We start from the raw sequence: 17,049 nt of genomic DNA, 5'->3' as shown, positions 1-17,049 counted from the left end.
CAAATTCCTATAGGGCCCATCGTGATAATATTGCAGTTCAAGCCCCCGGCGTAGTTTTGACAGAAATTATTGTAGACAACCTCTTATTTTTCGGCATTTAAGGACACTTATATTCTCCGTCCCGCATAGTAGGGAACATAATAGTAATCCACCAGAGGTAAAAATCATATAACCACATTTCAGTTTAGAATTGTAGTGTACATACGGTATATTTAGAAACTAGCCCGCAGTATCTTACCTGCTATATTCGTGGGTATCTTTGTGTGTGCGTGTATCTTTCGTGTGTATCTATTAGAGCATAGTGCCGTACTAATAATAACCTATCTAAGCATTTAGATTTGTTGGTAATCTTTGAGTGCAGTACTTCGTGCAAATTTCAAACTTGAAATTTCAATTTCTGTTTGTGTTTAGTAGTGCCTGTATTGTAATAAGGATACGTCTGAACGGAGTTTAAAATTATTGTAGTGTACAGTACAGTAGTATACGAGTAATATCTTATTAGAAATTAACTCCACCATTGCCGGTCCCAAGTCCGGGGCCCCATCTCGCAAGTGATGGGAAAGGAGGAGGGGGAGGAGTAACAACTCGTTAAAAAACCTGGGTCCATCTGGCTCCGGATGGTAGTACCCTGTAAGGGCCCCTGCCTAGGGTTACTAGGTGAAACCTGGCCAACGGTCTCAAAGACGGAAGAGGAGTTTCAGATTCCCAACGGCGGAGAGAGCGGAAGAGCTGCCTCCAGGACTCATAGTCCTGGTTGTATTTTTGTGGTCTTCGGGCCACACTAGAAATAACTTTCATCAGTGATGGAAGTGTGTCAAAGTCCTTAATGGCAACTTCGGCGGAGATGGAGACCATCGTAACGGTGTAGTTGGCAGACGGGGCACTCTATCTTTCTGGGAGTTAATGCAGAGAGGAACGTAGCGTTTGTTCTCTAGAGGAGCGGCTACAAAAGGCGTCTGTTCTCCATGTCAGGAGAGGCCTAACTACCAGCTGGCAGCAGCTCTAAAATGTCGGCGACAGGCTCCGTGACAAGCCGGCCGTAAAAACATACCGTCACATCTTTATGGAAATGTTGTCTCATGGAATCGGAACCACGGCTAGGGCGTCCCCCGCTAAAAGCGACGCGTGTTCGCAGGGCCCAGCCAGCACGAAAAGTATGCAAGGGTTACCGTCGCACGGGCGGCGACGGCTAAACAGCGAGCCCCCACTTTCTGTATAGCATCACTGAACGTCGGGACTATGTCTGGTCGAAGCAGTGAACTGGCCACAGCACTTGAAAGAAGGCAAATAGACATCTGCGCGGTGCAGGAGACAAGATGGAGTGGAGAAAAGACTCGTGACATTGGGTGCGGATACAAACTCATATACAACGGAACCCGAAGAACAACTAACGGTGTTGGCATTGTTACATCCGCAAAATTTGATGGTTCTGTCTCTGAGGTGCAACGCTACCATGGTCGATTGATGAAAATCGTATATGTCGCGGATAGAAGGAAGGTCCATTTTTTCAGTGCCTATGCTCCACAAACCGGCCTAGACGCGAAAACAAAAGATGCCTCCTGGGAGCTGCTTGATGAGAAGACTGCTGAAGTGCCACCAGAAGACTACCTTATCATTGCCGGTGATCTGAATGGACACGTTGGACAGAGGAAAGAAGACCACACTGCCATTGGTGGAAGAAGAACAGCGACGATTATGTAGAAACTCATGATCTGATCATCACGAACACCTGGTTTGATACTCATCTAATCACGTACTACAGTGGCTCCCATGCAACTCAGATTGACTACATCTTTGTAAGACGACGGAATTTCAAAGATGTTCTAGATACAAAAGTTGGTCCTTACGAAACCGTCACGATGCATCGCCGACCTGTCATCTGTAAGCTACCGATGAAGTCGCCAAGAGACGATTTCTTACACAGAAATGGGCCTAAAAGAATCAAATGGTGGCGCTTCAAGGAGAAGGAGGCAGATATTATTACAAAAATTACTGTGCCACCAATCACCACGGTTGAAGAGAGCTGGACTAAACTGAAAGACGCCGTTCGTGAAGCCGCACGCTCTATTCTTGGAACAACTAAACCAGGACGACGTAGGATTGACAAAGACACATGGCTTTGGAATGACGATGTTAAAGATGCAGTGCGGAAGAAGAAACAGCTGTACCATGAGTTTCTTTCAGATAAAACACCATCTCGTTGGGATGCCTACAAAACAGCCCGTAGTGAGGCGAAGAAGGTCATTGCTGTAACAAAAGCAAACCGATATGCAGACCTATATGCAAAACTTGACACGCGCGAAGACGAGCGGCACATTTACCGGCTACTCAAATCGAGGCACCGCAAAACGGAAGACATCCAACATTTCTACGGTATCAATGACGAAAAAGGTGACCTGCTGGTCGACTGGAAGAAAGCGCGAGAACGCTGGCGGAGCTATTTTGAGAAACTTTCAACCGAGGAATTTCCCCGCCCACCAATCCCAGCCAGTGAAGGAAATTGACGTCACGGAAGTTCAGGCTGTTCTGAAGGAGATGAAACCAGGAAAAGCCACCGGCCCCGATGACCTTCCGGCAGAGTTCTGGTGCTCTGAACGGTGGGATGCGGCAATATGGCTAACACAGCTTTTCAATCAGATCATCAAAGAAGGTCAAATACCATCAGATTGGCGACGGAGCATTACCGTACCAATCTTCAAGAAGAAGGGAAGTCCTGCCGATTGTTCTAATTATCGCCCAATCAGACTTCTGAGCCACGCGATGAAGATCTTCGAACGTATTCTCGACAAAAGGATTCGCCAGATAGCTAAACTTACAACGAACCAAGCTGGATTCGTGAAAAACTGTGGCATAACGGATGCAATCCACGCTGCACGGCTGTTAGTTGAGAAACACCATGAAAAACATAAGCCTCTTCATCTCGCTTTTCTGGATCTTGAGAAGGCCTTTGATCGGGTGCCACATGACCTAATCCGGTTAGCGCTACGAGAACATAGCATTCCAGAGCACCTTGTTAAGTGGGTACAGATGCTCTACGTAGAACCAAGGAGTTGTGTTCAAGCTGCCGCAGGAGCGTCCGATGATTTCCGCATCTCTGTAGGAGTACATCAAGGCTCTGCCTTATCACCACTGCTGTTCATTCTTGTGATGGACACTGTTACATCCGATCTGCACAAGCCAATACCATGGACACTTCTCTATGCTGATGATGTCATGTTGGCTGCTGAGAATAAGTCTGATCTCCAGCGCCAAACAGAAGAGTGGAACAACCGACTTGCGCAATACGGCCTGCGCCTCAACAAAAAGAAGACAGAGTACATGACATTAGATCCTCGAGAAGTTGGAACCATCCACGTTGATGGTGAAGATCTACCACGAGTAGAGAAATTTAAATATCTGGGCTCCACACTCTCTGCCGATGGCAGACTTACTGATGAGGTCAACACAAGGATACACGCAGCCTGGCTGAAGTGGCGAATGACAACGGGCGTCACCTGCGACCGTCGGATGAAGGACCATCTGAAATCTAAGATCTACCGGACTGTTATCCGTCCCGTCGCTCTCTACGGCACCGAGTGTTGGCCTGCTACGAAGGAGGTAGAACGTCGACTAAGCGTCATGGAGACAAAGATGCTTAGGTGGACAGCTGGCATCACTAGACTGGATCATATTTCAAATGACAATATTAGGAAACGCTTTGGCGTTGCACCAATCCAGAAGAAAATGCAGGAAAATCGTCTACGCTGGTTTGGACATGTATTGCGTGCAGAAGACAATACACTGGCAAAGTCAGCGCATACATTGGAAGTCGCTGGAAAAAGGCCCAAGGGACGACCAAGACAACGATGGATCGATACAGTGCACAACGACCTGAAAGCTGTAAGACTACATCCTGACGTGGCCAGTGACCGAATTAAATGGAGACAACGAATCCATACAGCGGACCCTGCCACCAGGCGGGACAAACGCTAAAGGAGAAGAAGAAGAAGGTCTTATTAGAAATTAGCGTGCTTATTTTATTATTGTAAAATATTTGTGTAGTATAGTAGAGGTACCTGTAGAAAACCTCTTACTAAAATTCTCTTGTTGTAATTGGGATAGGCTTAACTGCAGTAGTGAATTGTGTAATTCTTGTGTATTCCTATCGGTATTCAGTAATTAACAGCAGTTTTTATCTGTTAGGGTGTTGTAGGATAAAAAATAGAGTATGACTAAGTAGTATTGTAGTGTAGTAGTATATTAATTACCTCATTGCCGTGTGATCTTTGAGTACTACTCTAGATAATATTTTTCGTTCATTTTTTTGTTGCACAAAACAAGTTATTTCTCCTTTTCTTTTCATTTTCCATAAAGAATGACTAAGGAGTGCAAGTGTAGGAACTGTGGGTGTGGCGAGGCATTAAGGGGTACGAGGGAGGTGTTGGAGAGTTTGGGAGAGATAATTAGGATTCTCACGGAAGACAGGAAGGAAGGGAGGCCTCTCTCAAACAATGTACAGGTTACAGCAGGTGTAAAAGACCGGTGGAAAGGAAAGGGGGAATTGTAGAAGACAAGTGGTCCACTGTTCTAAGGGGAAGGAGATTGCAGGCTAAGGGCTCTATTGAGGATTAGAATTCAAGACAGGTGTCTGTGATAAATTGGTACAAGCCACTCCAGGTAGAGCAACAGAGGGAAGATAAGGAACAGGGAACTGTTGCTGAGATGTGTGGAGGTAGAAGGAAGGGAAAAGGTAGGAAAGGGAAATGTAGAGTAGAGGATGGGAAAATACAGGTGGAACAGAGTCAAGGGAGGGAGAAAAGGGAGGAGGAAGTAGCTTCTCCAGCTATCAGGTAAGATAGGATTGACCAGGAGGTGAGGAGATCAAATGAGATGGGTAGGGTTGAGGCTTTGGTCGTGGGGGGTTCCACCGTTAGATATGTGGGGAAAGTGTGTGGAGGAAAGAGAAACAGGGTAAAGTGTTATCCAGGAATTAGGTTGAGGCAGATGTTGACGAATATAGAAGAGAAGGAGGAAGGGAAAGAGAAGGTGGTAGTGTTTCACAATGGTACCAACAACGTAAGGCAACCTGGTCTAAGTGCCAACATAGTTAGGGATGTGTGGGATCTGGTAAATGCAGCATGAGTAAAGTTTACGGAAGCGGAGCTTGTTATCAGTGGAATACTGTGTAGGAGGGATACTGAGTGGAGGGTGATTGGGGATTTAAATGAGACTATGGGTGGGTATGTGGGAAAATGGGAGTGAGGTTTCTAGATCCTAATGGGTGGATACGAGATAGGGATCTGCACTCAGATGGCATTCACTTAAACCACAGTAGTACGTATAAGTTAGGAAGTTTTTTGGGAAGGGTGATAGGGAAGTACATTAAGGGAAACGGTGTTGTCTACAGAGCAGTGATAAGGGCACAGAGAACTGGAAGTCAAGTAGGGATGACATAAAAATGTTAGTGTTAAACTGTAGAAGTATTGTATAGAAAGGAATAGAATTAAGTAATTTAATATATATATATATACACCAGATATTTTAATAGGAGTTGAATCATAGCTGAGAAATAATACAATGGATGCAGAAATTTTCTCATGGGACTGGAGTATGTATCGTAGAGATGGGATAGGAATGGTGGGAGGGAGAGAATTCATTCTGGTGAAAGAAGAATTTGTAAGTTACAAAAAAGTTAAAGATGACACACATGAAATTCTAGGTGTAAGGCTCATTTCTAAAGATAATAGGCAACTTGATATCTTTGGAGTGTACATTCCAGGAAAGGGTAGCACTGACACGGATTCAGAATTATTCGATAAGATAATCAGCTAGTGGGAAACAACATGGAAAGGAATATGATTGTAGCGGGCGATCTGAATTTACCAGATGTCAATTGGGAAGGAAATGTGAACGACAGGAAGCATGACCAACAAAGGGCAAATATGCTAATATCGGAAGGACAGCTGATTCAGAAAGTAATGGAACCAACAATAGGGAAAAATATCCTGGATGTCGTGCTGATAAAACCAGATGAGCTCTATAGGGAAACTGAAGTAATAGATGGTATTAGTGATCACGAAGCTGTTTTTGTCGTAGTTAAAAATAAATATGATAGAAAAGAAGGTTTTAAAAGTAGGAATGTTAGTCAATACCATATGGCTGATAAAGCAGGCATGAGGCAGTTTAAAAAAAGTAATTATGATCAGTGGAAAACAGTAAATAAGAATGTAAACAGACTCTGGGATGGGTTTAAAGAAATTGTTGAGGAATGTGAAAACAGTTTTGTAACTTTAAAGATTGTAGAAATGGTAAAGAGCCACCTTATTATGATAGAGAAATAATGAGACTAAAAAAGAGGTGCAGACTGAAAAGAAATTGAGTTAGAAATGGCTGTGGAAGTAAGGAGAAATTGAAGGAACTTACTAGGAAATAGAATCTACCAAAGAAGTCAGCTAAGGATAACATGATGGCAAGCATAATTGGCAGTCATATACATTTTTGTGAAAAATGGAAGCATATGTATATGTATTTCAAGGCAGAAACAGGTTCCAAGAAGGATATTCCAGGAGTAATTAATGAACAAGGAGAGTGTGTATGTGAGGATCTTCAAAAGGCAGAAGTATTCAGTCAGCAGTATGCAAAGATTGTTGGATACAAGAATAATGTCCAGATAGAGGAGGTGACTAATGCTAAAGAAGTATTAAAATTTACATATGAAAACAATGATATTTACAATAAAATACAAAAGTTGAAAACTAGAAAAGCGGCTGGAATTGATAAGATTTCTGGGGATATACTAAAGATAATGGGTTGGGATACAGTACCATATCTGAAGTACTTACTTGATTATTGTTTGGTTGAAGGAGCTATACCAAATGAATGGAGAGTTGCTTTGGTCTATAAAGGAAATGGTGATAGACATAAAGCTGAATATTACAGGCCAGTAAATTGACATGTATTGCATGTAAGCTTTGGGAAGGCATTAATTCTGATTATATTAGACGTGTTTGCAAAATTAATAACTGGTTCGATAGAAAGCAGTTCGGTTTTAGGAAAGGTTATTCCGCTCAAGCTCAACTTGTAGGATTCCAGCAAGATATGGCAGATATCTTGAATTCAGGAGGTGAAATGGACTGTATCGCAACTGACCTGTCTAAAGCATTTGATAGTGTCGATCATGGGAGACTACTGGAAAAAAGTAGTGCAATTGGACTAGATGGAAGAGTGACCAAATGGGTTGCTATATTTCTAGAAAATAGATATCAGAGAAATGGAGTAGGTGAAGCTTTATCTGACCCTGTAATAATTATGAGGGGAATTCCTCAGCACAGTATTATTGAACCTTTATGTTTTTATATACACGGAAGAAAATGGAAATTGCTACACCCAGAAGGAGTGGTGCTACATTACTGCAATTGAACATGCAGGACGAGTGTTAGGTTGTGATTCGATGATTACACTTTTAGATACCTCTGACTGCAAGCTTGGACAATAATACAGGATATGCCCACCACGAGCTGCAATACATTGATGAATTCATCGAGGCATTTTGTCAATAAGGCCCTGGATCGCTTCCTGAGGAATTGTGGCCCATGCTTGCTGCACTGCACGGGTCAGTTGTTCCAGAGTTGTGGGTGGCTGAGGACGGTTGGCCAGTTGTCGACCCATCATGTCCCACACATGCTCAATAGGACTGAGGTCCAGGGATCTGGCGGGCCGTTCGAAGGTTGTGATGTCATGGAAAGCTTCTCTGGAGATGCGTGCAGTGTGAACCTGGGCATTGTCGTGCTGAAACATCCCATTAGCAATGTTCGCCATGGATTGAGTACCCTATCAATGTACTGTCGAGCAGTCATAGTGCCCTCAACAAGCACTAATTGTGATTTCATATTAAAGCCAATAGCTCCCCAGACCATAATGCTTGGTGTTGGCCCTGTGTGCCTCTCGACAATAAGATCTGGGCGGTCCCTCTCCCCGGTACAATGGCGCACACAATTCTGGCCATCACTGCGGGCAAGACAGAAGTGCGATTCATCACTAAAGATGACCCTATGCCATTGGTCGACCCACGTCGATCTTTCTCGACACCAGTCCAGCCTTACATGTCGCTGTCGTGGGGTCAATGGAACACCTTCTGCAGGGACACGGGCTCATAAGCCGGCTGCACACAGGCGATTACCAACTGTTTGTTGTGTAACGTGGGGTGCCACAGCTGCTCGAATTTGCGCTGCTGTTGCATGGAGTTCCATCCGGGCCATCCCAATGCTGCGGCGATCCTCTCTCACAGTTGTCTGTCGCGCTGGGCCTGTGCCAGGTCTACAAGTGTGGGTACCTTCATTTGACCACTGCTGCCATACATGTTGTACCGTAGATGCCTGTCGGCCAACACGTGGAGCAACAGTCCTTAGCGATAATCCAGCCTCACACAGCCCAATTATCTGAGCCCTCTCAAACGGTGACAGTTGTTGATAGCGTGCTCTTCTCTGTCATCGAGGCACGTTTGATGGGGAACACTTCACTGCACAGACTGCAAGTCAACTACGCTACACCAGAGTCCGTATACTGGAGTTGATTCCTCCATGACCAATCACTTGGGGAGACCTCTAGTAACAATCCAATGGGTCTGAAACTTTGATCGATTACATACCTACATGTCATCATTCGATATCTTGAAAATCAATACAAACGACCAATGCCTTCATGGTTTTGCAATTTCCATTTTCTTAAGTGTATATAAATGATATGAGTAAAGGAGTGGAATCAGAGGTAAGGCTTTTTGCGGATGTTGTTACTCTGTATAGAGTAATAAATGTTACAAATTTGTGAGCAACTGCAAAATGACCTCAATAATGTTGTGAGATAGACAGCAGGCAATGGTATGATGATAAACGGGGTTAAAAGTCAGGTTGTGAGTTTCAAAAATAGGAAAAGTCCTATCAGGTTTCATTACTGTATTGATAGAGTGAAAGTTCCTTTTTCGGGATCATTGTAATTATCTGGGTGTTAATATAAGGAAAGATCTTCATTTTGGGTAATCACATAAATGAGATTGTAAATAAAGGATACCGATCTCTGCACATGGTTATGAGGGTGTTTAGGGATTGTAGTAAGGATACAAAGGAGAGGGCATGTAAGTCTCTGGTAAGACCTCAACTAGAGTATGGTTCCAGTGTATGGGACCCTCACCAGGATTACTTGATTCAAAAGCTGGGAAAAATCCAAAGAAAAGCAGCTCAAATTTTTTCTGGGTGATTTCTGATAAGAGAATAGCATTACAAAAATACTACAAAGTTTGGTCCGGGAAGAACTAGGTGAAAGAAGACGAGCTGCTTGACTATGCGGTATGTTACATGTGATAAAATTAATTTTTTGGTCCGTATTGAAAGTATTTGTACTAAATAACACTAGTATGTTTTTTTGTTCTCTCACCTATTCAATACCATATAATCTTAAAAGTTAGGACTTTGTCCTTATCAAAATGTTAACATACAATTAATATATTGGATGGTACATGTTTTGCCTATCAACAGTAGGCATTATCAGCCATTTTTTACCTGAGGAATAGATCAGGTACCTGATTGGGAATGACAATTTATGAAAACTGTTAAAAACTATGTCTTGTAAAATGGATTAGAGATTGTTAAACAAAATTACAATATTAAATGGCCTAATGACGTCCACACAAACTTCCATATAGCCTACGGCACCAGCATTACAACTAATATTATCTTAAAAAGAACCAGGCCATATGAAAATCCTTCAAAATTTATAAACATATCAATGAAAATCAATACATATTAACTTCAAGAACCAACGACCATTATCAATGCTCAACTTTCCTTAAGTTTTTAACAACATGCTATTTGACAATTAAATGGAATGTGCTTTCTGATTTTTATCTTTATTGTAATATATTTTAATATCACGAACCAACCACCTATGTTATAATCCTCAAATATTTGTCATGTTTTTAGACTCAAATATCAACACAAATATTGTTAAGTAATAGTTTACTACATTTTATATTGTAATGTAATAGTTGTTTAATGATCTCTAATCCATTTTACAACACATAGTTTTTAACAGTATTCATAAGTCATTCCCAATCAGGTACCTGATCTATTCCTAAGGTAAAAAATGGCTGATGATGCCTACTGCTGATAGGCGAAACATGTACCATCCAAAAATGTATTAATTTTATGGTTAACATTTTGATAAGGACAAAGTCCTGACTTTTAAGATTGTATGGTATTGAATAGGTGGGAGAACAATAAAAACATACTAGTGTTATTTAATAAGTGGTATGTTCCGAGCTGACAGCGGAAATATGGCGTGGAATGGCATTAGTAGACGAATACGTTTGTGTGGCGTCTTTAAACATAGGAAAGATCACAATAGGAAGGTAAAGTTGGAATTCAAGGGGACAAATTAGGTCAAATATTCATTTATAGATATGGGGATTTAGGGATTGGAATAACTTACCAATGGAGATGTTCAATAAATTTACAATGTCATTGAAATCATTTGAGAAAAGGCTAGGAAAACAATAGGTAGGGAATTTTGCCACATGGGCAACTGCCCTAAATGCAGATCAGTATTTATTTATTGATTGATTGATTGATTGATTGATAGAGAGATAAATAGATAGATAGATAGATAGATAGATAGATAGATAGATAGATAGATAGATAGATAGATATTAGTCTCTTACCAAAAAGGGAACCCAGAAACATGCAGGCGTCTACCAATGTTACAGCACTCTTTTGCAAGAGGACCTCTGGATCAGATTGAATTATCCAACATTGACACAAATGTACAACTGTGATTTTTACAGTGAAAATCGAAAACCATGCTGTGGGGCCTATTTGTGATTCGGTTAATCACATGTTGTTCCTGTCTCTCAGCAACTACCATCCTTCCGAAGATGTAATGTAGAGCTACACACAGGGATGGAACAAGTACGGTCCTGGCAGCGGCAACTATGCCATTGAAGGCCATTGTAAATGTGTGACACTCAGCACAGATCCCTGTGTGGTACTCCATATTCAATCAATTAATCCTCAATGATTTGCATTTAGGGCTGTCACCCAGCTGGCAGGTGCCCTATCAATTTTTCATGTAGTTTTCATGAACATTTTCAAAAAATTGTATAGTAACCGAACATTTCCCTTGATAATATGTTCTAATCCCTTCCTCCTTGTCCTATAGATGAATATTTGCTACAGTTTGTTCACTTGAGTTCTTATTTTATTTTCATATTTTGATTTCTCTTACTGTTAATGTTAATTCTTACCTTTCTCTGAGAGGTTGAGGGGGGCCGCGGCCCCCCTTGCCCCCGGGTATGGGCGCCCTTCCACAGCTCTATTTCATTCCAACCTGCACCTCCTTCTTAGTCTCTTTACTTCTCTGTATTAATATAGCGGGACTTAACCATTCCTAGCCAAATTTAAGGGTACAAACCTGTTATCATTTTCCTCAACATTTGCTTTAAACTCATCCCAGAGTATGTTTATATTTACAGTTTTTAGAGGGGGGCCTAGACCTGGGAGTGTGTAGTATTTTTAATATTTTGGAAGATGAATGGTGACTTGTATTCCACAGCAGAATAACACCCACGTTATCCTCTGCCTGTTGGTGGGATGCGGTACTACCATTTCTCTGCAACATTGACTTTTAAATCATTGGATGAGGGGGGCCGCGACCCCCCTTGCCCCCGGGTATGGGCGCCCTTGCTTAAAACATAGCTCAAGCATATTCGTCTATTTATGTCACTTCGCACCAACATTCCACTGACAGCTTGAAATATATCACAAAATCCATTATCAAAAGCAGAACATATTGTCTCCTTACCCACAAGTCTTCTGAGCACAAGTTTGCAACATTTTTGTAACATTACTTCTTTGTCGGAAATCACCCAGAACAAATCATGCTGCTTTCATTTCAGATTTACCCAGTACTCCTATGGAGTAATCATGATAAGGGTCACATACACTGGAACCATACTCTAAGTGTGTTCTTGCTAGAAACGTATACATCCTCTCCCTTACGTATAAACTACAACCCCCAAATACTCTCAAAAACATGTGAAAAATTCTGTAACGTTTCTTAACAATCTCATTAATATGATTATCCCAAAGAAGATAATTCTATATATTAGCTCCTAGGTACATGCAGTGTTTGCCATGAGGTACAATCACACAGATTCAAATTCCTACTAAGTTCCTTCAGTTCCTGCTTACTTCCACAGCTCTATATTTCATTCCAACCTGCACCTCCTTCTTAGTCTCTTTACTTCTCTGTTTTAATATAGCGGGACTTAACCATTCCTAGCCAAATTTAAGGGTTCAAACCGGTTTTCATTTTCCTCAACATTTGCTTTAAACTCATCCCAGAGTATGTTTACATTTTTAATTACCATTTTCCACCGATCAGATTTACATTTCAATAACTCCCTCATGCGTGTTTCATCAGCCACATGGTACTGCCTAATATAGTCCTAGTTTTAAGACCTTCCTTTCTTTCACATTTATTTTTAGCTATGAGAAAAACAGCTTCATGATCACTAATACAATCTATTACATCGGTTTCTTTATAGAGCTCATCTGGTTTTACCAGCACCATACCCAGAATATTCTTCCCTCTAGTTGGTTCCATCACCTTCTGAATCAGCTGTCCTTAAAATATTAACTTATTTGCCATTTGTTGGTCATGCTTCCTGATGTTAGCACTACCTTCCCAATTGACATTCAGTAAATTGAGATCACCCGCTACAATCACGTTCCTTTCCATATCATTTCCCACATAGTTGATTACCTTATTGAATAATTCTGAATCAGCATTAGCACTATCGTTTTCCAGTCTGTACACTCCAAAGACATCTAGTTGCCTATTATATTTGGAGATGAACATTAAACCTAGAATTTCATGTTTGTCATCTTAAACACTTTTGTAATTAAAAAATTCTGTCTTCACCAGAATGAATACTACCACTCCTATTATTTCTCTACGATACACACTCTAGTTCCGTGAGAAAAAGTCTGCATCCATTATATCATTTCTCAGCCATGATTCATCTTCTATTACAATATCTGGTAAGTATATATCTATTAATTTTCTTAATTGCATTCCTTTCTTTTCAGTACTTCTACAGTTCAACACTAACATTTCTTTGTCATTTCTACCTGGCATCCAAATCCCTGTACCCCAATTACCACTCCCTAGACCACCCCGTTTCCCTGAATGTACCTTCTTATAACATTTCTAAACAAATTTTTTAACTCATACGTACCACTGCAGTTAAAGTGAAGGCCATCTGAGTGCAGGTCCCTATCCCCTACCCACCCATTAGGATCTAGAAATCTCACTCCCAGTTTTCCACGTAAACACACCTCAGTTTCATTTAACTCCCCAATCACCTTCCAGTCAGTATCCCTCCTAAATTGTATTCCACTGATAACATACTCCACCTCCTTAAACTCCACCTGTGCTATATTTACCAGAAACCCACACATCCCTAACTATGTAGGTACTTATTCCTTCTTGCTGTACATTGTTGATACCAATGTGAAACACTACCACCTTCTCCTTTAAATTCCTCAACATCTGCCTTAACCTAATCCCAGGATAACACTGTACCCTCACTCCCTTTTCTCCACACACTTTCCTCAAATGCCTAACAATGGAACGGGCCATGACCAGAGCCTCAATGCTACCAACCTCATTTGATACCCTCCCCTCCTGGTCAGTCATATCTTTCCTGAAAACTGCATAAGCTACTTCCTCCTCCCTTATCTTCCTCCCATGACCCTTTACCACCTGTCGTTTCATATCCTCTACTCTACATTTCCCTTTTCCTACCTTTTCCTTTCCTCCTACTTCCACACTTCTTAGCAACAATTCCCTGTTCCTCATCTTCCCTCTGTTGTTCGACCTACAGTGACTTCTACCGATTTTATAACAGACACCTGTCCTGAATTCAAATTTTGAATCGAGCCCTTAGCCTGTGATATCCTTCCCCTTAAAACATTAGACCACCCATCCTCTAAAATTGGCCCCTTTCCTCCCATAGCTATTTTACACCTACTATCTCTGTACATTAAGGGAAGCCTACCTTCCTTCCTGTCCTCTGAGAGAATCCTATCTCCCTCAAAATCTCCAACTTCTCCCTCAAACTCCTTATCACCAGGCCACACCCACAGTTCCTACACTTGTGCTCCTTAGTAATTCTTTATCAAATAATGAAACTAAAATTTAAAAAATACTTATTCTGTGCAAAAAATGAAAGAAAAGAAATATTGTCTAGGATAGCACACAAAGATCACATAACAATAATGTAATTAATATAGTACTAGAATCCAATACAACTTAGTCGTACCATACTGTATTTTTGTCCTACAACACCCTAACAGGATGAAAAGTGCCAGTAATTACTGAATAACAAAATGAATACACAAGAATAACACAATTCTAAACTGCAGTTAAGCTTATCCTGATTACAACAACAGAACACTAGTAATATTTTTTCTAGAGATATTTTTATTACTGGTACACAAATATTTCTCAATAATAGAATAAGCACACTAATTTCTAATAAGATATTACAATACACTACAGTAATTTTTAAATAATGTTCAGATGTATCCTAATTACAATAGGTTAATACTAAGCACAAACTGGACAAAAAATTGCAAATAAAGTTTGAAATTTTCAGGAACTACTCAAAGATTACTGTACCAACAAATTTAAATGTGTAGACAATTATTATTAATACTATTTTATCCCACTAATAGAAATGAAAACTGCCGTCCTTCTCACAACATTGTTTAAGTCTCACTGCAGTCGCCCATAATGCTGCAACTCACTTAGTGCTCTACACAGTATAACATCATCAGCAAATAGCCTTATCTGTGATTCCAGTTCTTTACGCAAATCTTTTATATACACTATATATATATATACATATTGTAAAACATTTATATATCAAAAAACATAAGAAAACATATAAGAAAACATAAAGGTCCAATAATCATTACAGGATCAGATAATACTTTACCTACTCTAATTCTCAGAGTTGTATTTTTTAGAAATGTAGCCACCCATTCACCCACTCTATTGGCTAGTCCAATAGCCCACATTTTTGTCAGTAATACTGGATGATCTACCCTATCAAAAGCCATGGATGTAATACTGAGAAAATGCATTCCCTACTCGGATTTGAAAGATTCAGAGGGATATGAAATTCTCAACAAATATTGGTAGATTTCCACAAATCCTCACTGGTGTTGAGTTGAGATAATACCTTAAAGCCAGGCAGTGCCGTAAGCCTTGTCAAGTCAATAAACAAGGTGACTAAGTGCTCCTTGAAAAGAAAGAACCCATGAATTTCTTTCTCCGATCTAACCAGACGATTGGGGGCAGAGGGGTGAGAGTGAAAACCACACCGGAATGTTAGTCAGGTGACTTCTCCCTTTTAAAGCCCACAAAAGTCACAGGTTTCACATCCTTTCAAACAGCTCAGACACATCATTTGTAAAGCATATGGGCCCATAACTCCCCAGAAGCTTTGGAACCTTACCTGGCTTGTGAATTGGTATTGCAATTCCCTCATGCCCCTGAGATGCAACCCCCTCTACCTCAGTCCATATTCTGTTGAAAAGGGTGAGGGTATCACTGAGACATCAGTTACTCAAATGTTTTAGCATTTGATTATGGATTTTGTCTGGTCCGGAAGTGGTATCCCCAATTTGCACTCTGTATGAGGGACATTATTAGAATACGAAGCACTAGAGTCGGCCTCGTGCTTAATAGGCAGAAATAGCATTCAGTAAAAAGATGTTCTTCAAGGCCACTTGAATAAATTCCTTTGTTCAATTTTAAGAGCATCCACAAGAGTGATGTGTATTGTAGCATAAATTTATTTGTCAATGAAAATATTGGAGAGGTAAGAAAGTAACTCATCCAGTATGGATGAAGATACTGGCTCTGCTGTAATTAAAACTGAAAAGTTATTTTCATCATCACTTTCCGCCCTATTTCTACCTCCATGCTATGTATATTGATTACTGGAATGTAATGTTTCTACCTCCATGCTATGTACATTGATTATTGGAATGGAATGTTTAGGCCTAAAAGTTACCCATTACAAGTAATTCAATTACCTTAGCTGTACTCACTTACATGCCAACACTCTCTATAATACATTTTTTTTTTTTTAATTTATGCTTTTCAAGTTCTTTAAAAAATTTAGTACTCATACCATTGCGTTTAATTAGATATTGAAAAGCGTCAAGGAAAAAAAGAACTTACAGTGGTAGAACAGTATGAGAACAATCATTAGATGATAACAAGAATACTCTGCAGAAGAGAAAGAGTGAATTGGTTTTGTGACAGAGAGTTGCAAGTATTAGAATAGCAATACAATATGAGCAAGGACAAGTAAATAATGTAATGCAGTACTCTCGGGTTACTTACCATAGGTCATGCATTTGTGGAAGAGGTAAAGCATCATGACCATAACAGTGAAAGTTATTATGAGATAGTTTTTTTCCACATTGTACATCTCAGGATGGTCCAGGGCTACACCTAATTCAGAAAGTGAATATATATAAGTTAGGTTTCATCAATCAGCTTACAAAATTTATCATCATACCTAATAAATTGTCTATTTAAATTTAAAATACATTTCTTGCCCACATGAAACAGACTTCATTCCAGTTAAATACAGTTCCTCTAGAGTTATGCTCAATGACAAGAAGAAGCATAAACAGTATCTATGATATGACGCCAGGTGAAGGAGTAATATTGAATGACATAAGCAGACAGTTACAAAGCCTTGTGTAATGGAATGAACTACACCAGTCCAAGCAGTCCAAACAGCACGACATCACATTGTTTAGAAAAAAAATTAAGTAACATGTCAGAAGATGTAGAGCCACATCCTGTTGAAAAATGTAAAAAATTACAGTAATCATTCAGTTGTGGAAATAACTAGTTCTGCAGTTTTGATGTTAAGGTGTAGAGAAAAATCCAACCTCAACACCACATATCCTCCCTTGGGTACTTCTCTCTCTC

At 40.3% G+C, this 17,049-nt stretch overlaps 1 protein-coding gene across 1 annotated transcript in view; it reads right to left on the bottom strand.

Moving 5' to 3' along the window:
* Nucleotides 1-17,049, bottom strand: part of LOC137498620 (uncharacterized) — a 79,995-nt gene that overhangs the window by 23,645 nt on the left and 39,301 nt on the right. The window contains exon 3 of the mRNA XM_068226478.1: nucleotides 16,450-16,560. Within this exon, the coding sequence (XP_068082579.1) occupies nucleotides 16,450-16,560 (111 nt within the window). The remainder of the gene's footprint in view (nucleotides 1-16,449; nucleotides 16,561-17,049) is intronic.

The sequence above is a fragment of the Anabrus simplex genome, chromosome 2 (assembly GCF_040414725.1).
Source record: "Anabrus simplex isolate iqAnaSimp1 chromosome 2, ASM4041472v1, whole genome shotgun sequence".
In the NCBI taxonomy this organism is placed as follows: domain Eukaryota; kingdom Metazoa; phylum Arthropoda; class Insecta; order Orthoptera; family Tettigoniidae; genus Anabrus; species Anabrus simplex.
This window is presented reverse-complemented; position numbering and strand designations above follow the sequence as displayed.